Here is a 26,991-nt window from a genome sequence, read left to right on the forward strand (position 1 = left end):
AGATCCATGTATCCTACCTTCTTGTACGATTCGGCAGGAAGAAGAAGCCCCAGCAAGCAGAGCAGCACGATCCCTCTCATCTTCAGTGCAGATTGACATCCTGAATGTGCTGATCCGGCTTTATAGTGCAGGGCAGGAAGCAGAGGGAGGCTGCTAGACTTACGCCCTTACTGCATGGCATACAAAAACAACAGCTGATAAGTATATAGAATATGCTCAACTGTTAATTACAATTATAGAAATTATGTTGATCATCAAACTGACTTAAAGAGATGGAAACAAAGTTGGAGTGTAACAAAGGACATCACCAAAAATGAGAAGATTTGACTGATTCAGACTGAACTTATGACCAGAAGGCATCACATGTATGAAGTTAAAATAATAATAAGAAGAAGAAGATACTGGCCAACTCTGTAAAATCTTAAATGGAGACTAGATGATTCATTATTTCATGCTTTTTGGAAATGTAGATGCTTATTACAGGGCAACACTGGTGAGAAAAATATGAAATATCTTGTGAGATGAATGATGTTTTTCCCTCATTAATCACTAACAACAGTATATAAAAGTAATGGAAAAAAAAAAAAAAAACAAGGCTCCCACAATACAAATCTGGAAATGGCTCATGATATGCTTTATTAAAACTGAAAAGGGAGTGGCTACAGACCTTAATAAATTATGAATGTGAAAAAATATCAGTGGAGGAGTGATTTGTTAGATGTTACATGTTAAGGTTGTTAGTGACTGATGTGATGTGAGCTTATATGGATAAAACAAGAAAAATAAAATGATGCCATGATGCCGAGTGAGGGTGAATGGAAGCGATGGATGGCACATCCTGGTAAAGAGCTGATGAATTAAGGTACGTTTTCAATCCCAAGATTTTTTCTGTAGAGAGAATGACTAGAGGTCAATTAAAAATCCCAAAGTTCAGTCTGAACACCTTGATTTAGAAGAACAGTTGAACACGTTCCTTATTTCTAGCTACCTGCAGGGTTATTTCTGATGTTTCTTTACGTTCCAAGTTATATATTTTTGGCCTGCTGGAAAACAGGGCCACACATCACTGTGTCGGTCAGTGGGTCAGAAGTTTGATCCGCAGTGAATCTTAAAACCTACATGAAGGATCATCATGAAGTTAGAGATGTGGAACCTGGTCCTATGGAGGTGATGGGGGGGTTCCAGGTGTGCTGAATGAATTTAAAGTGTGAAATCAGACCTGGAGAATCCCCTTAACCATAGTTTTGGCCCCTTCCAAGTGTGATAATAGAGCTAAGGCAAAACAGTGAGAGCTGGAGTAAAAGAAAACATCAGCATGGGGAAGGTTTGTGGGGCTGCTGAGCCAATTTGAAATCGTCCCAAGTGAACAGCAGCTTGGGAAGTCCGCAAAAAACATAATTTGGGCCTCATATTTCAATTCAATTCAATTCAATTTTATTTATTTATATAGCCCAGAATCACAAATTACAAATTTGTTGCAAAGGGCTTTACAGGAAATACAACATCCTCTGTCCTTGGACCTTCACATCAGATGAGGAACAACTCCCTAAAATATATATATATATATATACACTACTCACAAAAAGTTAGGGATATTTGGCTTTTGGGTGAAATTTATGGAAAATATAAAAAGTTCACACTACAGTGATATTATATCATGAAAGTAGGGCATTTAAGTAGAAGCATACACTGGTGATTTCCTCATCTCAAACAATTTCTTGAAACAAAAGCCAACAACAGTGGTGGGTATACCACAACAAAAAATGTCAATGTCTCAATAACTTGTCATGTGCCCTTGAGCATCAATTACAGCTTGACAACGACGTCTCATGCTGTTCACAAGTCGACTTATTGTCTGCTGTGGCATGGCATCCCACTCTTCTTGAAGGGCGGCCCTCAGGACATTGAGGTTCTGGGGTACAGAGCTCCGAGCCTCTACACGGCGACTCAGCTGATCCCATAGGTTTTCTATGGGATTCAGGTCTGAGAAAGTGCAGGCCACTCCATTTGAGGTACCCCAGTCTCCAGCAGCCGTTCCCTAATGATACGACCTCGATGAGCTGGAGCATCAAACACCTGATGTGAATTTTGCCGTTAAACTCCTTGTTAGAGAACAGCAACTTGTGCAAAAAGTACTGAAACATTGAACAGTTGGACATGTGCATTCAAAAGTTTACAGAAGGTCACATTAAGTTCACCTGTAAAGGTTATAATGCATTTTAGGTTCATCCTGAAATTTCACCTGAAAGCCGAATATCCCTAACTTTTTGTGAGTAGTGTATATAAATATATATATGGAGTGTAGCTAGAGAACCACAGTGGCTGGAGATGTGCAACCAAGGCCTGTGGGTGGAGGGGGGTATTCTGGTTGCACTGAGTTGAGCACTGAGGAGGCTAAGGAGCTCCTGGTGCAGCCCTCCACAGGAAGTAGAATGCGTTAATGGAACTAAGCTGCCATTACGGTAGAGCCAGATTGCTATAATAATGTTGAAAGTCCTCCATGTCTGTCATGAGCTTGTTGAGCTCTGGGAGGAGCAGCGAGCACACCTGTGGCGTCAGGAGTGGACTGGACACAGGTGACATCAATCTGTCCTGAATCAGTGCTGCTACAGTGAGGAGCGGAAACCATTTTTCTGTTTGTTCTGCTACCAACCAGACCTTCGGTGCATCTCAAAGTGAGTTATTCTTTATTGTTTCTCAGTTCAGTAATGCCATGTGTGACAAATTTCATTGTTTAAATATAGTTAAAGCCACTGAGACTTTGTGTTTGATAAGTAAGAATAGTTAAAATGAGAAAATACGTGGAACTAATTTCTTTTGCCATACAACTGTCTTTCTTGTGTTTGTGTGACTGATACAGACCCACCGCTTGATCATGTTAAAGGGGAAGTTCTTATCAAAATAAATTTGGAATCTGGGGCCTCGCTCGCTCTTATTTTGGTGCCTCATGTCCAGTATTTGATGTCCTGAGGCTCCAGCCTGCACCAGATAGGTAACACCCATAGAAATTAAATGGGTAGAACTGGTGTGGGCCTTTTGACAGGTCAGCTCAAAACCTCTTCTGAAGGAAATATTTTCTTTTTGAATATGGCAATGTTGCTTAAATACTGCGCTTTCAGTATAAGTAACATCTAATTTACTTTCTGAATATTGCCTTTGTATTTCTTTTTGTTGTGTCGAAATTTGAATAGTCCCAATATTGTCAATCAAACTGTATGTTCAGGGAGAAATGAATGCTTAAACCCAATTTTAATTTGAAAATATATGTATGTTTTCAGTGCACAAACAGAATGGTGGCAGAGGAAATATTACGTCTGACTAATGAAAAATCTTATTTTGCATCATCTTTATTCGTTTTGGATTGAAAATAAACATCTGAGTTTCCTAGCATTACCTATAGTGTTAATTATGGGCTACATACTACAGTTTTATGTCAGAATTAGATAAATATGGCTGTCCGTTTACACAGCCGGTTCAAAGTGCAAAACCCTGAAACAGCTAACATGGTTATCTAAATGCTCCTAAATAAGGAACTGGAATAACTGTACAGGTGGTGATGTAAGAGCTACTTGTCTAACGAATTGGATTAGATCTATTTGTATATCTTAAAATCTGCAACACATAATGTGCACTTTAAAACTCTTTAAAATCCATCTCTGAACATTCAGAGGAAAGTTATCTATAGGTGTCCATTTCTGCCAACCTTTCTGTTTAAAAATGATCATCACTTATGCATAAATCTTGTGGTGTCAATTATTCTGTCAGAGTAGGTGTTGCTTTATCTCAAATGGTGGATAAATAATTTTGGAACCAGACTTCATGTTATTATGTTATAAATACTGTTACAGCTGTGATGTTTGACACACGGAAAATATAACTATAGAATTTAAGCAAAGAATTTCCATTGACCTCAAAACCGAATAAATGAGCAATTAATATTAATTCATTAAAAATGAGAATGATTTATTTTCTCACACAGTGCATTACGTAAAACATTTATTTCATCATCCATGACTTTCCACTCCTCTCGGCTCTTTAACATGTCAAATGTATGCAGGTCAGCTGAGCTCAGCCCCTCTCTTGTTTCTTCTCTCCGTCCTGATTTGATCACTGGAAAAAGAAAGATGAACATTTATAAAACTTCAAAGCAAATAATAAGAAACTTTTATCACGCTTCTCTCTAAAAAACGTACTGCGGAGGATCAGAAAGTCTATGATTATGTGATATTTATTTGCATTTTGGTAATCAATCAAAGACGGTTCATAATTTCGACTGGAAACCACGTGGGTGATTTTGACAAAGTATTGATCATGAATATTGATTACATTGTGTGCTGAAAAGTGTCTCACCTGTTGTTTTGGTGGGGCAAACCCTCCGTCATTGCCCAGTAGGTGCATCCAACTAATACCAGTCTAAAAAAGGAAAACAACTGTTGCACTAACAAATTCCCCTGATGTCATTATTTTGGTGATGAATATTAATGCAACCATAGTACTTATTTCCTAAAATGTTTTTCCTTTTTTTTTTTTTTTTACATATACATATACATATAAACATTTTAATTCCAATCTGTACTCCTGTCAGTAAATGTGTTTCCCTCCAAAATTTTGCCTCCAAAGACCAAACAGCCTCAGTAGGAGTATAATGTGTGTTATTGCAAATTTAAAAAAAATTACCTTTTGTTGTGTCGCAGCTCCCTTTTGTTTTGGTGGTGGAGTACCGAACCCTCCCTCATTGTCCAGAGGATGCAGATCACTATTTGGCGGCTGCATGAAATAAACAAGTGTTTCATGAAAGAATTCCTCTGATGTCACTTTTTTGATGACTGGCTGTGTTTGTTTCCTAAAACCTCTAAACCCCTTTTGGGATATCGAAACACTTTAAGTTCAATTTTCAATAGAGCCAAAATACACAAGGTCCTATAATTTAATTTTTAATATATTATAGATTTTTGTCTTAAATTTTATCATTATTATTTGATTTATTTTTTATGTATTTTTTTATTTATATATTTTTTTTTATTAGTTGGTTTATTTATTGTTTAATTATCAAACCTCAGTACCTCAGTCTTCCTCTCTTGCTACCTGCTGCTATAAAGACTCATCAAACTCATCAAATTGTCCGCAGAGGCCGGACAGCATGAGATTCATGTGATTCCTGCCACACTTACAGACAATACTCATCAAACGGCACCAAGTTCACTGGTAGGTTCCTAACATTAGGCTAATTATGCAACATTTTTCAACAAGCTTCCAGCAAATTCATGTAGCACTTGGACTCATTTCGGCACCTAAAAGTAAAGTATAATAATAATAATTTTAAAAAAATAGCCTCAATATGTATTAAACTAATAGGTGATGAGCAAAGGACATGAAAGTGAATGATTAACCCCCCTGTAAAGTTCCCAGTTTGTTTACCTTGTTCCTGACAGGACACTGACACGATCAAATATTAAAGCAGCAACATGATCAATACATGAACTTGCATAATAGAAACAGATTGAACACTGAAAATCAAAGTCTGGTCCAGCTGCTCCTGTTTGTCTTAAACAACACTTAAATATGTATTATCAGCTTACACGGCTGGGTTTAAATCATAGTATATAATAGATAGTATATCTACAGACACAAAGCTGCAAACATCAGTCGACTGAAGGATTAGATGAAGGATATTGTTGGGTTAGATAAGTGAAATCACTAACTAAAATAAGAAATCCTCCATAAAATCAGTAGCTCAGTATTAGATGAGAAACTTTAGGTGAAATTCGTCCATCTTACCATGGCTTCAGATGGTGCTGCGAGAATGAGCCCCAGCAAACAGAGCAGTATGATCCCCCTCATCTTCAGCGCAAATCAGCATCCTGTCTGCGGTCTACATGCAGCTCCTTTATACAGACTCACACAGGACAGGAGGCGGAGTCTGCTGGACTTCTGGTACAAACCCTGATAGGACTTTCATTTATTGGCACTTGGAAAACAGCCAGTATGGTGGAGTCAACTAAAATGGGCCATAGAGTAAAACAGGCCAGATAAAGTTGAGCGTAATAGCCCTTTAAGATGTTACAGCCAATCACAATACATGTTCTTGTGTTTTTGCTGCCACGCCTGTTGTGACATGTAACATTAGTTTTGATTGGTCCGAGGGTAAGGGTGGAGTCTGCTAAAATGGGTCACTTTTTGGTAAATGATTTATAAGACAGTCAAATAAACTATGCATGAGATTTAATGATATTTTTATAAACTGGTGTGCCTCATCTCTTCCATATGTATTTGCCAAAAATGTAAACAAAATGTAATTGTATTGGAATTATGAGAGTTAGAGAACCAGCAGCTTCCCACTTGAGCTTTGATACAATGTTCAGTTAAAACAGGCCGATACGAAGGGAGAGCAACACAGCAATTTCAGCTGAAATCATGTCACTTTTAAAAATAAATTGACACTAACTATTGTGTTTGATGTGCCATGGGAACAATATATTTCATGCAATAAAAAGATGAACAAATACTTCATTGCAAAATGCATTTAAAAATGAACTGATCATGTTGTATGGCTGTGTGTGTTTAAGATAAGATATTCCTTTATTAGAAATTTCCAGCATTACAGCAGCAAAGTGGATAGTTTCTGTGCGTTGATGTCTTTGTGTCTGTTTTGTAAGCGTTGGTGTGCAAGTTTGTGTTAAAAATGAGAACATCTTTGACAGAAAAACACCAAAAAGCTTTAACGGTTCCTGCAGCTAGGTCTTCACATCTCCTCAAGGTGTAATCACCATCATCACAGTTGCTATTATCCTCTCCACAGCTTGTTCTAAGAAGTAATGATCTGTGCTTGTTAAATGATAGGCGGGGGGGGGGGGGGGGGGGGGGGGGGGGGGGGGGGGGGGGGATTGGCCCTTGTTCTGAGGCTCCTATTCCATTTGGGGATGGGTATTGAGTCACTGCAGGTGACTGGTGTTGAAAGTTGAGGGCTGTTCATTGTCCTCCTGATGCTTTGAGGTGTTTTCCTCAGGGGTGCAAACATGGAATAAGGAGCTCTCCATATCCTCCTGAGATGTGATGATCACCTCCTCCTCAGAGACCGCACACTGAAAGTCAAGAGCGGTGGATCCTCTCCTGGGACGGCTCGGTTGCTGCGTGCAGCACGGCCCTCTCTGTCCTGAGGCTCGGTGCACGCACATCATCCGGGATTATGTTCTTGGTGACGGGGGAATGCCTCCTGTGGTCTTGAGTCCAGCCTGGACATTTTCAAATTGTAGACCTGGCTACTGAGGCCACCCAGCAGGAGAACGCAGGGCCTTGCTTCATTTCTCGGCAGCTGCCCTGTAAACATGTGGCCCCGTTCCAGGAACAGGTGACTGTCTATCCAGCTGTTATCAGAAACTCTAACAGCAGCATTTTCTGGGCAACCATGAAGCCACTCGCACCTGAGCCACTTCTCTTGAAAGATGACCATTGTGTAACTAAGTGTTGTGTGAAGACGGTTGTGGTCTCTCCTCCACACAGGGCTCACCCACCTCCCCAACCACACATGTGGAGCAAAACCTGCACGTCACCGCAGTTGCAAAAATGCAATGGCACATTTTTGATTTCCAGTTCCTCCAGCAGTTCCTCATACTGCTGAAACCACTTCAATGCCACGTCAAGAGTTCAGTCCTGCTGATCTTGCTGCTGAATTAGCCTCCTTTTTTTTTTTTTTTTTTTTTTTTTTTTTTTAAAATGCTGAGGTCTGGATTCTGTTGAAAAAAGAGAGAGAAACCCAGTAATACCCAGAACTGCCTTTTACTTCAGAGAAGTCTTTGATTTTATTGGCTTTTGCATAATCAAATGCAATTCCCTGGATGTCTCTTTCTGTAAAGGGGGAAACCTCTTTTGGAGAGGGGCTTGATAAGACTGGCCAGCTGTTCCTCAGATTTAAGCCCTTGCCAAAAAAAAAAAAAAAAAGCAAACAGGTTGTGTCTGTCCTCTGTCAGCTATCCCCTCATTCTGTCCTTCAACTGCCATCCTCCTTCCTTTCCCTTTCGTTTTCTCTTCTTTTTCCCCTCTCTGCCTGTCTTCCTGTCATACTATATGTAACGCATAGTTTTAAAATATTATGATTTTGCATGGATATATATCTAGAGCTATGACCCTGCTCTCAGTTTCTGTGTAACCTCTCTCTCTCTCTGTGTGTGTGTGTGTGTAAGCTTACTTATCACCCTTTTTATTGCTGAGTGAAATTTGCAATGTCCATAAAATGAAACTGACTAACACCAGCCTAATTTTGAACTATTCTGGCTTGAACTTTTGGAATATGGCATCAAAATTGTTAACTTAAAAACCAGTAGAGCTGCGCAACCATTTTTGCTAAATATGGCTATGTGTTAATTTTTTTTTTTTTTTTTTTAATTACGCAGATCCCGTGACGTTTGCAAGTCGCGATTTAGGCTAATTAAAACGACTTATAATTTGGAAACTAATTCATCAAATCAGAGGACAGACACAACCTGTTTGTATTAATGTTTTTTTTCTTTCATAATTTATTGACTGTATTTTTTTTTTTTTTTTTTTTTTTGGTGTGGTTTTTGTGCGTTCAACAGGCTGGGTACGCGCTCCGCGTCCGTTGCCATGACGCCGAGCGTAAACATGAGGACGAGCGGAAGTGATGGACGGCCAACTGAAGCGCTAATGTCGTTTTTTATAACCAAACCGGGCGGATCATCCTGCTGAAACTCTGGAGGAAGCTCAGCAGAGGTTACCGCGGAGGTATGAAGTCTGTCAGCAGCAAAGTGGAGGTGTTTGTCCGGATCAGACCGACGGCACACTTTGCCCAAAACCTCATTGAGTATCCTCCTGACGGACAAGTAAGACATGCTGCGGTTTGTTTGTGTGTGTGTGTGTGTGTGTGTGTGTGTGTGTGTGTGTGTGTGTGTGTGTGTGTGTGTGAACCCTCTGAAACCTCAGCGAAATACCCTTTATTTCTTTTTAAAATATTTTTTAAAAAATCACTACTTTGGTCTATAAAGATTGTATGTTATTTATTTTATTTATTTCAGTATTATTTATTTAAAAATATTTATGATAAAAAATATTTCCAAAAATATTTTTAAAAATATTTTCTTAATCTTCTTTGTCTTTTTTTGCATCTTCACAAGCCAAAACAGGGATTCAAAGCTATTTTTGTATTTTTAAAAAGAAGCAATGGCACTAAAGGTGACATGTTTAGGTTTCATAGTGGGCTGAATGGATGTGGCAGTTCACTTGACAATATATTGCCAATAGGAGTTAATGTTAAATGGTCTCTGGTCATTTTGGCTATTGTTATCAGCCTAAAAGACACTGTCTTTTGAAAGTGTTGCCACATTATCCAACAAAACAAAAGGATTCAAAGTAAACAAACAAAGTGATACACAACTAATTAGTTAACCAAAGGACTGGCTATTTAATTGTAAGTGTAGGCCATAAAAACAAGGAGCACACTGCCATCAGTTGAGTAAATATTTGGTCTGACATGCAGCACTGAGGAAACTGAAATGAGCTCAGACACACTGAGCTGGAGTTTCAGTCTGTAGCTCGTAAGTGCTGTTTCAAGATCCCAGCGAAACTGTTATTCAGGTTAATTATGTTTTGATTTTGTAGATCTGCTGTCCAGAGAGATTCAGAGACTAAATTCAGAGGCTAAACTACGTTAGGTCGCTGTAGTACTGATTTTGATAGCAGGCACCGTCTCGAGGACAAACTAAAAAGCTGTCAGAAAACAGGTCAGCAGCAGCACTAGAGACCCGCTGGCAGCCGTCTGTACAGTTTGACATCCTGGCTGAAAGGACTGGTCCTGTCAGCGCTGAAAAGGCACTAAAAAGCCAAAATCCCAAGCGAAGGCTCTAAAAAACACAAAGGGGAAAATCCTTTAAAGCATTAGGACTCAGTATCTCAAAATACTGGGAGCTACACCATTATTGAACACCATATTGAAAACCAGCATCCAGAGCAAAGACTGAAAAGATCTGAGGTTAAAAAAAAAAAAAAAAACAGCTTTAAGTCGGTATGGCCCAGTGTCTTACAGAGCTGCACAGCGGTGTTAGTTTGCTGAGGCTCCGGGTTCAAACCTGCATCAGATAGTGAACGTTGAAAGCAAACATCCTGAGGCTTGAAAAACTCTGACAAAAAAAATGCCTAAAGCAGTACAACCCAGTGTGTCAGAGTGCTGGGTGGCTGCATTTCAAATAATCTCAATATGTTCAGCACTCAGCCATGTAGTTTATGACAGCACAACCAAATAAACAGCAGGTCAACTTACAGCAACATTTCAGTGTAGATATGACTCTCATTTTGGTGTGTTAGTGTGTACTTTAAATTTCTGTGTGTGTCCTGCCCCTCAGACGGTGAACATCCACAACAGGAAAGACCCCAGGAATCTGGCACTGAACAACCAGCCGAGCTCCTGGTCTTTCCAGCTGGACGGGGTCCTGCATCACGTTTCCCAGGAGGAGGTGTACGCCCGAGTGGGCCGACGGGCCGTACTGGGAGCACTGGAGGGCTACAACGGTAGATCTGTCCGTCTGTGCAAACCCTACAGTTCGCAGTCCAGACCAGCTGAACGGATTGTACCAAAGCTTAAAGGGCTTTGATTCCTACTCAAGCCAAATTATAATAGAAGTGCCATCAAACTGCATATCATTGTTCTCCTGTAAATTCTTTTGCTTTTGTTTCGCCCAAAAACCTACTTGGTCTTCTACTGGTTGAGAAAAATTCTTCCACCCTTACGTTCATGAAACCCGTTCAAAACTTAAGAGGACAAACTTAAAAATGCATTGTGGTCAATACAAAATCAAGCAAGCTTTTCTTTCTTCCTGACTGGTGGACACAAAGTTTCAGAATACATGATTTGTGTTTCCGCCAGGTACTGTGATGTGTTTTGGGCAGACAGGCGCTGGAAAGACCTACACCATGACGGGATCCACAGAATCATACAAGCAGAGAGGCATCATCCCCCGAGCCCTTCAGGAGGTAACTCGCACACTTTCTCCTCCTGTTTCTGGCACTCGATAGGTCACTTTTACCGATTTTTTTCCCCCCCCCGTCTTTCCTCATCTTCTGGCCTCGCTCAGGTGTTTCAGCAGGTGGAGAAAAGGTGCGAGTACACCTTCTCCGTGCACCTGTCCTACCTGGAGATCTACAATGAGACCCTGGTCGACCTGCTGTCCTCGCCGCGCGGCTCCTCAGACCCGCCTGCACGGGGCATGGTGGTGATGGAGGAGCCGGGCAGAGGGGTCTTCATCAGGGGTCTAACTCTGCACCCGGTCCACAGCGAGGGGGAGGCCCTCAACCTGCTGTTTGAGGTTTGTGGACCAAGGTTTGCTGCTGCAGATCCCTCCTGCACACTGCAAAAAGTCCAAATCTTACCGAGATTATTTGTCTTATTTCAAGTCAAAAAATGTCTTATTACTAGTCAAAATATCTCATTGCACTTAAAATAAGACATGATCACCTCAGAAGTAACTTGTTTTTAGACAATTGTCTCTTGTTTCAAGTGAAAATTTGCTTGAAACAAGTGAAAATTTGCTTGGTTCATTGGCAAAATTTGTTTCTTGTTTCTAGCTAATTTTCACTTATTTCAAGTGAATTTTCACTTTTTCCACTGGCAAATTTTGCCAATGAAACAAGCAAATTTTCATTTGTTTCAAGTGAATTTTTACTTGAAACAAGTTAAAATTGTCTAAAAACAATTTACTTCTGAGGTGATCATGTCTTATTTTAAGTGTAATGAGATATTTTGTCTAGAAATAAGACATTTTTTTGACTTGAAATAAGACAAATAATCTTGGTAAGATTTTGCGTTTTTGCAGTGAAGCCATTATCTAGCCAACACTGTGAGTGAGAGCTCCACTGTAGTTAGTATGACCACCAAACACACAGGACGTTAGACCAAGGAGCTTTTTTGAGTTCCTTTCCAGGCCCTTTTCTGATAAAGAGGCACATCTTCATTGGACTCTTTTTATGGTGAACTATTCCTTTAAAAGATATGACTGTGATGGTCTGTCTTTGCTCAGGGCGAGATGAATCGCATCATCGGAGCTCATGCCCTGAACAAGAACTCGTCCAGGTCCCACTGCATCTTCACGGTGCACATTGAGGTATGGGACCTTACTACCCCTGTGGTTTTTACTGTTTGACCCCTTCACTCTGCTCGGGGTGCACAAAGTTGCCTTTTTCCCGCACGCTTCGCTCTTTAGCTTGTTTTTCCTCGATCAGTCTCGCTCCCGGACCCTGTCAGATGCCAAGTACGTCACCTCCAAGCTGAATCTGGTGGATCTGGCCGGTTCAGAGAGGCTTGGAAAGACCGGAGTGAGTTTTTGAATTCTGGATTTCATTTTAATCTGCTTTGACTGCTTCTGCACAGCCTACCAGGTATGAACTGGCTGGAACTACTCGCCACCTGGAAGAGATTTTAGAGCCTTTGAGTAAGGGTTAATGGGAAATAAGCAGCATCTGTTTTATTCTACAGAAATTTGGCTGATTAAAATACTGCTTGGTTTTTGGTTAAATTGTGTGATTCATTATATCAAAAACCCACTTGGGAGCCTTTTTAATTTTACTTGTGCAAATGTGTTTTTTTTTCTCTGTTCTTGATTGTTAATTGACTGTTGCTCTTGCTGTGCGCGCTCCAGTCAGCCGGTCAGGGGTTGAAGGAGGCCATGTACATCAACAAGTCCCTGTCGTTCCTGGAGCAGGCCATTCTGGCCCTGGCAGACCGTCGCAGGGACCACGTTCCCTTCAGACAGACCAAGCTCACATACGCCCTCAAAGACGCACTGGGTGAGACCTGAAACCTGGCGACGTCTTAAGCTGCACAGACGTCTTCAGCTCCGTGTCCTCCTTTCTCACGTGGCGGCTTTTGCTTTTCTCTGCAGGCGGAAACTGCAACACTGTCCTCGTGGCCAACATCTACGGTGAGGCCGCGCAGATTGAGGAAACAGTAAGCACCGGAATATAAGACACGAAAAGCTTGCTGTCACTCGAGTCAGTTCAACAATACACACCGGTGTTGTGATCATAACTCTGCTCCTTGCAGCTGTCGACTCTGCGTTTTGGCAGCAGAATGAAGCGTGTCCAGACTCACCCCACCGTTAACGAACACATAGACCCGGCGGTAAGTTGCCAGGCTCTCACACCTAAACTACCAAATATTTTGTTGCATCATGTGCCGGTGATCAGACGGCAGAGGGTTAACGTGACTGTTGTCCTCAGGCTCAGATCAAGAAACTTGAGAAGGAGGTCCAGATGCTGAAAGAAGAGCTGTCCATCTACCATGGTCTTGTGAGTAGAGCCTGGCAGGGAAAAATGTGACACTGCACATATTTTGTTGTTATTATCATTACTTTATTGTCTTTGACCTGGTTTCCTGCAGCTCACTGTGTTTGTATTGTAGCAGCACTTGGCTTAATGTGAATGAACTGTTACAAAGATGCTGGCGTGGCTTTTACATTATCCATTGTTCAGTAATAAATACTATTAAAATCAAAAATACTAGAAAACATTTCAGCAGGTTCACATTTGAATCGAAACGCTGAGTGTGTGTGTGTGTCTCTGAGCAGGCGGTGCGGCCGTCCAACGTGTACGAGCCGCTGTCCGACGCCCAGGTGGCTGAGATCCAGAGCCAGGTGCGGAGGTACTTGAACGGGACCTCGAAGGAAATCAGCGTGAGGACGTTGGAGCACCACTGTTCACATGTTCTCTGACACGTCACATTTAGTTTGGCGCCTCCTCGTCACCTGATGTTACATCTCTGTCTAACACCTGTTTACAGATTATTAGCATCCGGCAGCTCCAGGAGGTGTTTGCCCAGTTCAAGCTTGCTGTGGAGTGAGTATTGTTTACCGTTGAACTTATGATAATGGGATTTGGACAGTTTATTCAGTAAAAAAAAAAAAATCAGTACATCTATATCGTTGTCTCTCTATGAAGAAATCCATATGTGTAAAGCAAACATCTGAAGTTGATTTATTCTAAATCTCAAATAACTAAAAACAAATGAAATATTTTAACTACTACTTTTTGAAGGGTGCATGTTGCATTTTCAAATGGTGGATATCTAATTTTTGGCCAAAGCTCTTTATTTGATAATGGTTAAGTGAATTTCTTGCGTGTGTGTGTGTGTGTGTGTGTGTGTGTGTGTGTGATGAATAGAGAGCAGGCAGCGAAGGTGAAGGCTCAGCTGTGTCAGACCTACAACCTGGTGGAGAAAAAACAAAACGCCCGCTCAGCTGGAGTCAAGGTGATAATGGAATAAGCATATCATACGATGGTTGAGTCTACATGGTCCTCTCCGTCAGGCCGACCCACATTTTTTTGACAGTTGACTCTAAATGGCTCTTGCCTCCATCAACCATCTGCGGTTTTTCATCGTGCAGCTTTCGTTGGAAATTTGGAAATGACAAAAAGTAGAATCATCAAAGCAGGAGCAAGTTCCTCTTCTCATCTTTGCTGACTGGGCTTTTATTGTGAAAGGATCCTCAATCTGTCATTGATCATTAATTCTCTGTCATGGATGCAGTTTTTAATTTAGTGAAGAACAATACTCAGGCAAAAATGTACGTAAGTAAAAGTACTGACTGAAAAAAAAATACTCAAAAGTACAAGTACACACAAAACTAACTGAATTACAGTAATGTGAGAAACAGTAATCAGCTGTCTCCACCTCTGTTCTTCATCAGGCTGATTCCACAGACAGCATGGTGGAAACGGAAGATGGCGCAGGTGTACAGAGGCATGCCGGTCCTGGCAAGAGCAAAGCTAAAAAGTACAGGGACGCGATCACGGCGAGGTGAGTGACGGGCTGCAGGCAGGCTGACAGACATGCCTGCTTATGTAGACATACCAGTTTGACTGTTTACAGTGGGATGGCAGCTCTTTAAAGGAATACTTCATCCAAAACCAGAATATTTTATGTGATTTACTCACTCCAGGGCAGGGTTAGGCAGCCATGTGCCACAATCAAAAGATTGAAAATGTGATGTTCTCATATGCTTTTCGTGGAGTCAAACAGAAATGATTAGATTGTTTTGGAAACCTCTCCATGAGGCATATGATTAATATTTTTTACCCCATTATAAGTAAATTATACAAAATAGATAGCTTTTGGGTCAAGTATTTCTTTAAGGCAGGGTGTTATTTGATATGGAAACTCTTCATTCTTTACAAGAAAGTATTAATTCACAAAAAAAACCAAAACAGAACTGCTTAATTAACCCTATAAAGCCACATGTCATATTTAACACGATTGTTTTCAGCCTTGTACATCAACTGTACAGCATTTGTACAGCAAATTTTTAACTGAAACATCGATAGGAAAAACTACTGAGTTGATGCAATGTGAAATTACTGAACATTTCATAACGTTTTTGTTTGTAAAGCCGTGTTGAAAATGGCTGTCTTAAATTTAACACAGCGGGTATATTGAGGCCATTTTCACCAAATTGGTCAAAATAATAAAAGGATAATACTAAATAATGGAAAAAGTGTTTGTTTTTTGTGTTTGGAAGGAAAAGTGTTCTTTTATATGTTTCGAATTACCAATGTGTTAAAGAATTTTTTATGATGAATATATATAATATATGAAGAATGTTTTTATGATGTTTGTTTAAAAAAAAAAAATCAAGCACAATTGTCTGATGTGCCAAATATGACACAAATTGAAACTCATAGTTGGGAATTGATATTTCTTTTTTTTTTTTTTTTTTTTTTGGCTGTTTAGTTGGACCAATAATGGCTCCAGTTTCAAAGAATTGGAATTTTCAGTCAATTATTTGATGGTTCAGGCTTTACAGGGTGAAATGAATAAATAATTATTCAAGTTGAAATTAGCCTGATTAAGTTCTAATCCTCCAAGAGACTAACTCGTCTGTAGTACTGTCCTTCTCCAGGCAGGGTAAGAAACAGGGTGCAGGGAGCCCAGTAACTGTGATGCCAGTGGCGAGTGCATCCAGACCCAAGCAGGTCCGCATCCAGACCCCGGAGAGGGAGCAGGAGGCCCAGGAGCCCGACATCCAGAGCCAGGACACGCAGGAGTCACCGCCTCCGAGCAAAGAGCCCGCAACCACCGAGTAAATAGAGCCTTGTCCACTCAATATCTGGTTCATCTGTTTGGTGGTCCTCAAGCTCAGAGACTGTGTTGTTTTCCACCCAGCGCCCCTCCACCTAAAGCGGAGGCCTTTGAGGCCTTTAAGGTGGGGCAAGGCGGCGAGCTCAACCACATCCTGAAAGAGAACAAGGCTGTGCTGCTGGAGCGCCACGCCCGCCTTCGACAGCTCACTGAGGAGGTGAACACCGCCAAGAGAAAGATCGACCGCACCACAGCAGCCATAGAGCGCTACAAAGATAAGAGAGCACGCCAAGGTATGTTACGTGTGTGTGTGTGTGTGGGTGGGTGGGTGGGTGGGTGTGTCAAAAAGAAACTGCAGGAGAGTGGCAGATAGTTTGACTGAGTTTTGTTCCAGTTAAGAATGACTGGATCCAGGCAATCAAACATAAAAGCTGTTCATGGAGTTTGAATAATTAATATTATATCACTAACTTGTCTGTTTGGTGACAAATTGCACACTCATCAAGCGTCCTGGTGGATCAGGAGGATAAGACCTGTGCTGCAGATTCAAATCTGACTCATAACCTTCATCACATTCCCTCTCTCCTGCTTCGCTCTGTCGCCTAATAAAATGTGTAAAAATCCCCTCATACTTTGTGACCCCATAATGAGGAGCACGTATTTAAGAGATGAGAATTATGAGGGTACTGTAATAAACGTCTGCTTGTGCGTGAAGGTCAGTTTGTGAGCGCAAAGGGAGAGCCGGTGCTGGGCGAGCCAGAGATCAGCCTGGTGCCGCACCTCCGAGAGCTGAAAGCTCAGTACCGGCAGCGATACGAGGCGCTGCGCAGCACCACGGCCGAGGTCAACTACTGCCAGCACCTGGTGGACCAGTGCAGGGTGCGCCTCCTCAACGGTCAGTAGCACATCCCCGCCTTTGTGCTTTAAAACACTTTGCAACCTCGACTTTCCTTATAGCTCACGTTACGATAGCAGACACACAGGCGGCATCACGTTACCTCAGTGACGATTTCCATTCATTTGTGTGTCTCAGAGTTTGAGAGCTGGTATAAGGAGACTTTCCGGGTGCCTGAGGAGGTGCTTAACGTGCCAAAACCAGAAGACCCTGTGCAGCCTGGGATCGGTGCTCTGCACAAGAGCATAGCACAAGTGAGCTGGCCTCGTACTCTCAGTAAACAAAGTGCTGTCTGTCACTACTACTGGATGCAAAAATGGATACAAAAATACAATAAATCGTATTAATCTGTTTGAAATGTACCGGGAAAAGTGTGAGCAAACTGTGGCATGAATTATTTAATGGAGATTCTCCTCTGATGTTAGGCGGAGGAGGACCAGGAGCTTTTCGAGCGGCTGCAATGTGAGCGTCTTGGCGACAGCCCCAGAGCCATCTCCTTCTATAATGCCCGGCAAAGGACCCAGAAACGGGTGGGTGTCTCTTTTTCCAAGCACTCTTCCACTCTCGCTTCTTTTCAGTGTTTGTTTCGTGCAATACGGCGTCCAGAGAATGACCCAGGGTTGCCAGTGTATCTCCTCCCAGGAAGATACCACACGATCCAACAAAATAACTAAATAAAATACTGTCTTATGTCCCCACAGAGGAACAGCAGACGTTTGTCCCTGACTCCGGTGTAGAGGAGCACATCCAGCCGGTCTGGATGAAAAAAAGCTCCCCCCAATCCACCCAGTTGCCTGAAAGAGGTGTGTGTGTGCAGTGGAAAATTCAAGAACCACGGCATCGAGGCAAGAGCTTAAAGCAGAACTCCACCCTCAAACTCTGTTACACTGCCAAGTGTCGTCTACGATGTTCAGTACGTTCCCAGATTTAGTTTTTTTTTTTTTTTTTCCAATGATAGAATTCGTGTTTTTGTTTTTGCCTTCTTTGCTTCAATCAGCCTTATTCTGTTGTACTTCTGGTGGAAGTTTCCTACATTTCCCAGAGAGACCCACCAAAAGTGCACCACTAATAGTGTTTTTAAGTGTTTTAGGGTGGATTTTTCCTTTAATTGCACACAACAAGCGTTTCCTCTTTATCAAAATGAGGACGCCACGTAATGTCGTATTTCTTTATGATATTGTAGATATTTTCTGTGTGTGTACTATGATTTTGTGGCAGAATATAAAGAGATCAAACACAAAAGACACTATGCAATGAATCAGCTTGTTAAATGAAAAGTAAAATTTATTATTCCTGAACCACAAAATAGACTTCTTTGGTTGTACAAATTCACTAGTTACAGTCTTGTATGAGCTCTAACCCTTGACCCTAGCACTTCTGACCCTGGCCCTCCAACCTATTTGGAAGTAATAGCCCCCAAAGAGAACTCAAGACAAAAGAAAAACACAAAGTTGAAACACTGCATTAATAATGTAGTGAATCCCACTTGTCTGGAAAATAAAGGTTTACCTACTGTAAGATAAAAAAAAAAAAAAGAAAACAAAAAAAGATACCAGCCATTCGCAAATGTTATCAACCAAACTGAATTTCAGTCAGTGAGAGCAACATGGAAAGCTATGATTAGTAGACCCTACATTAAATTAACAGGTATGCTACTGTGTTGTGATTCTGCAAAATACCCGTCAGATGCATAAACTGACAGCGAGTCAAGCAGTGAATCGAATGACCGATGGAGACAGATGTCTTGAGAAGGGATTACAGATCGCTTCTGCCTCTCGAGGCTCTCCCGTTAATAAACCAATATACATGCAGAGAGCGTCCCGGGACCAAGCCTGCCCAAACCCAGGTGCGGGAGCAGTCCAGACGCTTGCTTGGTGTGGGCCAAGACTGGCTCAGTTTCAAACCTAAAGTTTGCTTTCCGTTCAGTATTTTTTACATTATTCACACAACAATAAAGGATTTTTCAGTGGCATCAGATTTAAATTAACCAAAGACAGATTAAAAAAAAAAAAAAAAAAAAACACCTGCTACCTTCACATGTCATATGAACAGACAGAAATGAGTGAGATTCACATTGAGACATAAAACCCTACAAAGGGCAGGGAGAGTACCATAAAATAAGTGTGCTGAAAATGGATATTCCTAAAATTTTGACCCATTACTATTAATGGTTACTTAATTAAATAATGAATATTGATTTAAAAAAAATGCCTGCTCAATGCTTTTATCTCCAGTGTAGACACATCCTCTACAAAGGGAATGCAACAGAACGGGAGCTGAGACGAAAGTACGCCTCAGCATATCGGGACAAAACATTTAATGTGACCCTCTAGAGATATCAGCAGTAAGGTCTAGACACACCCATGTTTCACACCTGCATGTGAGGCTGATGTGCAACAGCTAAGCTCTGCTCATTTGTAAAGATGCTCGCCTCCCAAAAACCCCAGTAATGCAACAAAAACAGAATAATGATAGGAAAGTGATATGCCATTCATTCACTCATTAAAAGCTGTGTAGTCTTGATTCTTAAAAAAAAACAAAAAACACGTATCACTGATAAATTCTTAATGATAAATAATGATACGCGTCAAGCATCCTTTGTGCTAAAAAGGACAGGGGTTTTACAACAGTGTAAAACAGAAGGCCTTCAATTTGAGTGACATGATTAGAAAAAGAACAGAATAAATTACTTGAGATAGAATTTCTTAAAAAGCTGATTAGTGGCAGTGCAATAACGATATGTAGTGTTCTCTATAAAATGCTCTGCACATTTGTGACTGTGAAGGTAGCAGGATGTTTCCCTATTCACTCAATATGTACACTCCTCCCCGTGAACAATTCTAGAAAAAAAAAAAAAAAAACCTGACATTTTACAATCTATTCACTGAAAGCCTCAAAAATATAATTCGAAAAGTTAGTACAGCTATGACTCATCTTTTTTCTTCCAGTATTTTGTTTTCATTTTCTGTATTTTTTTTTCTAAACAGCAAAATCAGTGGAGGTGCAAAAATAAAAATATCCAATCACCTCCTGTTACCATAATTCAGCTTCTAGTAGGCAAACTGAGTGTAAAATTAAAAAAAAAAAAAAATTGAGAATGGTCTTTAAGTAGTAATGCTAGCTAACCACACTAGCTCTTTTTCTTGCCCTAATGGGATGTTGGGCACAATCTCCACGCCAACTCATCCGCAGACTGTAAAGGCAAGACTGGCACGCAGGACATGACTAAGAGTGCGTGAATGTGTGTGTGGTGATTTTCAGCTTCGCAGTCTCTGCAGTGGTTACATATGGGAGAACGATGCTCTCAATCTACTGACACTGTGTGTAGTGTTTCATGACTCTGCACCTCGTCTGGGTGCACGTGTGTTTTTCAGCGTATCCACAGTGTGTGTAAATGCGTGTGTGTTTGCGTTATAGCTTCAGGTTTCTCCCCCCGCGGTGTGTGAGGTGTTATGTGGGCACGGCGGTCTCCAGGCTGCGACGGCCCTGCCTCAGCTTGCGCTTGTTGCTGTAGAGCGCCATCTCCTCCAGGGCTGAGGTGGCGGGCAGGGGGGCGGGGACCTCGGCCTCGGGACTCGCAGCGGGCACTGCACAGCAACAAAACACACACAGCAGCTTCAGTAACAATTCTGTGCAAGCTCCCCGTCGCTGACTTTGACTGCCCCAGTCCCAGCTGCAGAGCGGAAGAAATTGCGCTGACAGAAATCAAAGGCTACAGGACAGAAAATTCCTGATGGGAAGCGGCTGAGTCCGTTAAAAGATGCCTTAACCTGCAAGAGAAGCCCCACATCCAGACCAGCAGCAGGAAACCATCAGAGCCAAAACTGCAGAATAATGCAGCAAAGAATGACGGAGTTGTGAAACAGTGCCGCCTCAGTGGGCTCAGAGTTTAAATTCAGAGCAGGAGGCAATTCCATCTGAGTAACTTCAAGAACCAAATTGCATTCAGTTCTAAGATATACAGTAGCCAGCCATGATATTGACATTATAACTGAATCACCTCCAGCTCTCTGTAATCATTTATTTCATTCAATGCTTCAGATTATTACTTCTGGATCTTGGTTAGCAATATGGTACCTTCACACGATGGGCGACAAAGCTATAGACCAGTGTCAGGTCTACACTGGGGATAAACTATTGCTGAGTTTCCCATCAAATCATCAAGAACCTGCTCCACTATTTAATTTTCTTAACATGGATTAATCACAAAAAAAATTGTTCTCTATTTTAGTGATATCAAGTAGAACTTTGGAAATCAAAAGTATGGAGACACAGAACAGGGGAAGGTCTAAGGTTGAACATCTTTGTTTACAACTGATTGGCTAATGCTTGCCCATGTCATGGCAGCGCTGGGAAAAGCTGAAGCCAGCTCAACTTTCCGATGCAGCCCGTCATGTAGCGACAGCGAGCGTGCATTTGTAGTTTTATGTTGCTGGCTTCCACTGAAGATGACTTGTCGCCTGTTGCTTTGTTGCCCATTGTGTGAACGCAGCATTAAAGACATTAGTTAGACACACCAGTCAAAGCTCTCTTCCACTTTGGTCTGATCGGCAGCGGCTGCCTGACACCTGTGGATCAGCAACAGGCAAAGCACACCTGGGTGGAGACACCCTTCTCAAGGCAGGTCAGGTTTCTAAAGTAGCATCATCCCACTGCTGTGCTATGTTTTACCAAGGAACTACCAGGGTTAGAATATAAGCACAAACACACACACTAGTGCATGCAGGCACACTAGTGCACAAACACACATATACTGCTCCCAGATTTCAACACACTCAGCCTCGAGAGGTGCGCACACACACACACACACACACACACATACACACGCTTTATGGGAATCCTACCAATAGGAGCTGCTTATCCCAGGTAGTCACCTGAATCAAAGGGACAGAGGAAATCGGGGTGTAATACATACATTACTGGTGTGCTCAACGCTTGGACTAAGACCTTTCTCATTTAAAGGTACACTAAGTCACTGGATCAGGCACTCACCTGGGTTGCTGGAGCCATCGTCAATGAACTGAATGTCTTCCACTGTGTCAGGGGACTGTAAGAGAGGAGCAGAGAATGAGTATGTGAGGAGTGGCGGAGGTGTTTTACTACCCTGTATCCCCTGGGAAACCTTCACCATGTGAGCAGTGGGGCTGACAGTGAGGGAGAGTGTGTGCCAGCCTCACTCCTCTCTGCCAGTTTAGCAGGCAGCACTGAAGCTCCCAGAGCCAGTGCCTCTACAGGACTATTTCCCCAGGAGAGATCAGTGTGTTAAAAGAGAGGGTGGTTGAGTTAGATCATCAGTTCCAGGGCTTGCTGTATAATGTAGGCACATTCACAAAGAGGGCAAACAGAGCGTAAGTACAGCACCAACAGAGTCGGAAAACCAGGCAGCAGGCTGTTACGTTACTGTCCATCTATGTGGTGATGCTGTTACATAGCAACAGTGTGTGACACTTCCTAGTTATCACTCACAATAAGCCCTTTGCAAGCTCAACAGTCATAGTTTCCCCCGACACCAACACAGAGCTTTCAAACACACTGTCACGTTCATTTGTGGGGATCTCAAACACAATGCAAACAGACTCACATGTAGCGAGGTCGAATTAAACCCACCAAAAGGAGGCTGAGAATGCAACATGACATCCACTACACAAAATGGTGTCACTGTGCAACAGTTAGGAAACAACATACGACTCCGAACTCTCAGGAGTCCAGACTGACAACAGTAACAGACAACCACAGATACTCGGACCAGAAACCACAACCACTTCAAGACAAAGCTTTGCTCGCTCCAGCATCACTCGAGGATTCCCCTGCTTCCCCTCTGGTCTCTTCCTCAACACAAAGAATCCATACTGGCCTACACCAAACTATCACCCTGATGAGGTTTTAAGCCTGCAAAGCTTCCAGTGGAGCTTTTAGCTTTAATGGATAAGTGACAGAAGGCAGGAGACCTTCAGTGCATTATCAGTGTTTCAGAAGCCAGAGCACAAGAGGAAATCTTACATGGAGAATGTGTTATTCCTCTACCTGATAAAAAAAAAAAAAACAGCCCATGCATGGCACAAGACAGCCAGTGGAGGTGAATGTGAGTGGATGAGATGCAGAGTTCGGGCTATTTTCCCCAGAACCAATGTTGGTTAGTGGGATCACATAACTGTGTAAAAACTAGTGGGTGTTAATGTTGCCGTGTTGGTGATTGGCTGAGTGGTTAAACAGCTGACAGGTGGATGGATATCGATGGTTACTGCTAGAGATGCTTGGAGGTTTGTGGGTGGTGAGTGGGCGATCGCAGAGTGAGGGGAGAACAGAGTGAAGCGAATTCATGTGAAAAAAAAAAACAAGAGTGTGTCATTATTTAGAGCATGAAATCTCTGCTCACTGTACAAGTGAGAGTTAGTGAGCCACACCCCTAGAAGAAGTGGAGAGCAGGAAGTACTGATCAGTCACTGAGCCAAAACCTAGACTGCATTTGCACTGAAGCCTCTTGATTTATAGAGCAACTAGAGGGGGAGAGGCAGCAGGGAAAGCCAGGGGAGGGGAGACGGCTGGGGTCCGGTAGCTCAACATGCAGCCAATACCTGGATGTCGTATACGGGTTTGGAAGAAGGAATGGCAGCAAACTGTCGGTAGTCAAACTTCTTTGACGACAGGGACTAGAAGGATAGCAAACAGGAATGAGCAGAGGTAGAGGGGGAGGTGGAGGGATGGGGGGGAGAAAAAAAGGAGTAGGATGGAGTGTTGAAAAGGAGGAGAGCAGGGTGGAGAGGAGAGGGAAAGGGATAAGGGATAGGGAAAGGAATGAGGAAATGGGAAAGGGAGAGGCAGGAGGCAGAAAGGCTAATGGGTGTTTCAAACAGCCAGCTGTGGCATATGGAGGGAGAGCAGTATGTTCTCAGCTCAGATTGGCTAGAGTGATAGCAAGATGGTGGATTAATGTCAATGTGTTTCCAAGCCAATCTACTTTTTTTCCCTTTCTCGGTTTGTAAATGAGCCACTGTAAAGGTTGTCTTTCATGAGTTAAGCTCCTTAAATTAAGGGAACAGTCAGAGTTCCAGCATTGTAATTCTCTGTTCAAGTCAAGATCTCCAAGCCCATTCAAAAGGAGATTCACTGACTGATTATCCTGACAAAAAGGCCACTGGAAAAATAAATAATTTGTGACAACTTAAAAATGTAACTAGAAAGATGAGCATGGAGCTTACCAGCCTGCCAGGTGAGGTTAATCCTCGAGGACTGAGCTCTGTCAGAGAAAAACAAAAAATAAGAAGTCAGAACTACACCACTCACGTAGATTTGACAGCTGACAGTGTCGTTTTTTAATACCACTGAAACAATAAATATACAGGAACTGATTTTGATCGTGTCATTCTGTTCAAACTATCTGTGTTGTTAAAATGCATCAAATAAGTGAAGTAAATAATCAACATAGAGGGTTTAGCATGTGGGATTTCAGCTAAAAGAGGTTTATCTGTGGTACAGAGGAGTGACCCACCTTCCAGAGGGGTGGGAGAGGGCGTGGGGGCCGGTGAGGGTGACTCTGCTAGCTGGTCTAGTGTGCCACGCTTCTTCCCTTCCCGAGACTTGGCGATGACCATCTGAGCTTTCAGTGCATCCTGCTCCAGAGACTTCATTCTGCAAGAGAGAGAGATGCAATCAGATGGATATATGAGGGAGGAAAAAGGAGGAATACGGGAAAGAGATAGACTCACAGAGGCGCACACTACTACATGTGGGGTATTGTAACAGTGCTGCTAACTACTAGAAACAGGATTTTGGGTGCTCCTTGTCCTGGTTTGCTGTATTTCACACAACCAAATAAATTCCACTGCACATAAAAAACTGCATTCCAGGATAAGGACTACCAGCAGTTGGCAGGCTTACCCTTATCTCACAAATACTGCTTGCATCTTTGCTGTGGGCTGTGTGTTAGTATGGATAACAGTGTGTGTAAATCAAAAGAACAGCAAGGCAGGAATGAAAAGAGACAGTTGTGGAAGGGGGGGAGGGGACGACAAGACAGAGGATGGGGGTCGGGGGTATCAGAGGAAGAAGCGATGGATACAGCCAAGACGTGCAGAAGCAAGACAGCACCTAAAAGGCAGCTGAAGCACTGTCACAACGTCGCTGTGAGTGCTTTCTCGCTTGGACCGTTGAAAACTCTTAAGCAAAATGCCCCCCAACGCCAAAGCAGCCCACAGCACCCCAGCACACTCCCCACAATATGCCGTGCGTCTGGCCCCAGGAGCTGGGGCCGAGGAGCAGACCTGAGCTGGGAGGCAGCAGAGGAGGAAGTAGAGGAGGTGGTGAGGGGCTGGGGGGCAGCAGCCGAGCCCTGAGATGCCCTCACTCGGGCCTGGTAGAGCCTCTTAGCCAGGTCCTGCTCATATTGCCTAACATCCTCCTCTAGACCGTATGGCCTGAATTCCGCAAGGCCAGGGAGAAGGAAAAGGAAAGGATGGAGGAGATGGGACAAGGAGAAGGAGAGGTACACCACGGTGAAGAAAGAAAATGAAGGAAGGAAGGAAATGAGGGATAGGAAGACATAAGAGCACACAGACATAGAGGAAGAGAAGAAAACCAGATAATGGGAGGTAAAACACTGACACAAATACAAGAGTCAGGAGGAATCAATGATATCAGTTTACAAGACATGAAAATAGTAAAAGAGAGGAGACAGACAGACTAACAGTGAACTTGTGTTTGGGTCAACTGGATGTATGACTGCTTTGAAACGCCTGAACTGAACTGAACTGAACTGAACTTACTGACCGAGATGACGGACTGCGTTGAGAAATCTGTTTCAGAATTACAGGTCATTAACCCTCTAGCACTGATAAATACCAAAGCTTTAAAACACCAAAGAAAAGATAACATTTTTAATCTTAGACTGTGAGCTGATGTTCTTGTACAGAGCAACTTTGTGTCAGAAATATTTGTGCTGTGTTTGATGGGAATATAAATCAGGAAAAGCACATAAAATGAGCCGTGCTGTAAATGCTCCTTTCAACACAGAAACATTAAAAAGATAAAACCCTTTCTATCTGCTATCTGGGAAACTGCCATTCATGTTATTCACTTTTAAGGCACACCAGAGGTTAGTACATTCATACATTGCTGAACTTTTTACCCCCTACAAAATGAAGCATAGCCTGAAGTCCTCAAGAAGTGGCCCTCTGGGCGTTACAAAGTGCGACAAAGCTATTTCCATCAGGGACCCTAGCCTGTGGAAAGACCTGCCTGAGGAGATCAGGCTAGCCAAGTCTTCTTCTCTCTCTAAAACACATTTTTTTCCCCAGATTGTCTTTTCCATGATTGTTTTTGGTATGAAAATACTTATAATAGTTAATACTTGTATGAAATACTTCAGTATTTCTTCCCTACTTAACGAGTATTGGTTTCAGCATGTACCAGGATGTTTAATTATATTGTTTATGTTTTATCATGCTAATTATGTATGACGCCTGAATTTAATTCTGGTAGTTTAACAAAATTTTGAAAAATGGAAATAAATATTATGACTATTATAATAGTTACTGTCTTACAGAATAAGCCTTCCTTTACTCCCCAGAGAACACATGACCCTGATTATTAAGACTGTAAAGATAAGCCAGTGCAGATCAGCCAGACTTAATGTCTAAGATAGGCTAAAATGTCATCCAGACATCTTACATTGGCCAAAGGGAATCATAGCTAATATGACAGATGTATCTACATTATTATTATTATTAGTAGTAGTAGTAGTAGTAGTAATAGCAGCAGTAGTAGTAGTATTCATTAATAATTCCATTTACTGCTTGCATGTTTCTCTCCCATGAGTCCACATGCCTAGTGTCACTGCCTATGTTGCCAGTCCAGTGAAGGTAAACATTTCATGTCCCCAGTACCTTGTTCAAAGATATCAAGGCTTCCCGTTTCTTTTCCTAGATTCTCTAACCATTGTTTTGTCAAAACTGACCTGAGAGCAAATGTAGGATGCATTAACCTAAAACCTATAAATGGTGGACTGACTTTGAGGTTTGTAAGA

The 26,991-nt window shown here is 42.1% G+C and overlaps 2 protein-coding genes across 8 annotated transcripts in view; one reads left to right on the plus strand and one right to left on the minus strand.

Annotated features, from left to right (window-relative positions):
• Window positions 1-2,618: 2,618 nt before the first annotated feature.
• On the plus strand, window positions 2,619-18,969 carry kif9 (kinesin family member 9). Of its 3 annotated transcripts, none has more exons than XM_030079805.1 (21): window positions 2,619-2,675; window positions 8,574-8,837; window positions 10,353-10,518; window positions 10,874-10,980; window positions 11,082-11,312; window positions 12,024-12,107; window positions 12,226-12,318; window positions 12,642-12,789; window positions 12,885-12,949; window positions 13,046-13,123; window positions 13,222-13,290; window positions 13,569-13,673; window positions 13,781-13,836; window positions 14,161-14,248; window positions 14,688-14,797; window positions 15,897-16,076; window positions 16,160-16,368; window positions 16,791-16,970; window positions 17,109-17,224; window positions 17,396-17,500; window positions 17,672-18,969. In XM_030079805.1, exons 2-21 carry the CDS (start codon window positions 8,742-8,744, stop codon window positions 17,705-17,707), a joined length of 2,322 nt encoding a protein of 773 aa, XP_029935665.1. In that variant the 5' UTR covers window positions 2,619-2,675; window positions 8,574-8,741; the 3' UTR covers window positions 17,708-18,969. The 3 variants fall into 3 exon arrangements, with proteins under 3 accessions (XP_029935665.1, XP_029935667.1, XP_029935666.1); XM_030079807.1 differs by having other exon boundaries at window positions 13,569-13,634; XM_030079806.1 differs by lacking the exon at window positions 2,619-2,675 and having other exon boundaries at window positions 8,567-8,837.
• The window catches only part of scrib (scribble planar cell polarity protein), an 80,113-nt gene continuing 71,350 nt past the window's right edge, over window positions 18,229-26,991 (minus strand). For 2 of the 5 annotated variants that reach the window (XM_030079800.1, XM_030079803.1), the window contains 4 exons: window positions 24,460-24,599; window positions 24,170-24,207; window positions 21,963-22,017; window positions 18,229-20,557 (listed from right to left, as the gene is read on the minus strand). In XM_030079800.1, the coding sequence (XP_029935660.1) occupies window positions 20,421-20,557; window positions 21,963-22,017; window positions 24,170-24,207; window positions 24,460-24,599 (370 nt within the window). In that variant the 3' untranslated portion in view covers window positions 18,229-20,420. Of the gene's footprint in view, window positions 20,558-21,814; window positions 21,845-21,962; window positions 22,018-23,545; window positions 23,621-24,169; window positions 24,208-24,459; window positions 24,600-25,231; window positions 25,385-26,991 lie in introns of all 5 variants that reach the window. The other 3 variants (XM_030079804.1, XM_030079802.1, XM_030079801.1) reach the window with 3 other exon arrangements.

This window comes from Myripristis murdjan, chromosome 20 (assembly GCF_902150065.1).
Source record: "Myripristis murdjan chromosome 20, fMyrMur1.1, whole genome shotgun sequence".
Taxonomy (NCBI): Eukaryota; Metazoa; Chordata; class Actinopteri; order Holocentriformes; family Holocentridae; genus Myripristis; species Myripristis murdjan.

Coding starts and splice junctions, on each gene's coding strand:
- kif9 (XM_030079805.1), top strand. CDS start 8,742: ATGAAGTCTGTCAGCAGCAAAGTGGAGGTGTTTGTCCGGATCAGACCG. Junction 11,313..12,023: donor CCCTCAACCTGCTGTTTGAG/GTTTGTGGACCA, acceptor GTCTTTGCTCAG/GGCGAGATGAATCGCATCAT. Junction 13,674..13,780: donor GGACCTCGAAGGAAATCAGC/GTGAGGACGTTG, acceptor ACCTGTTTACAG/ATTATTAGCATCCGGCAGCT.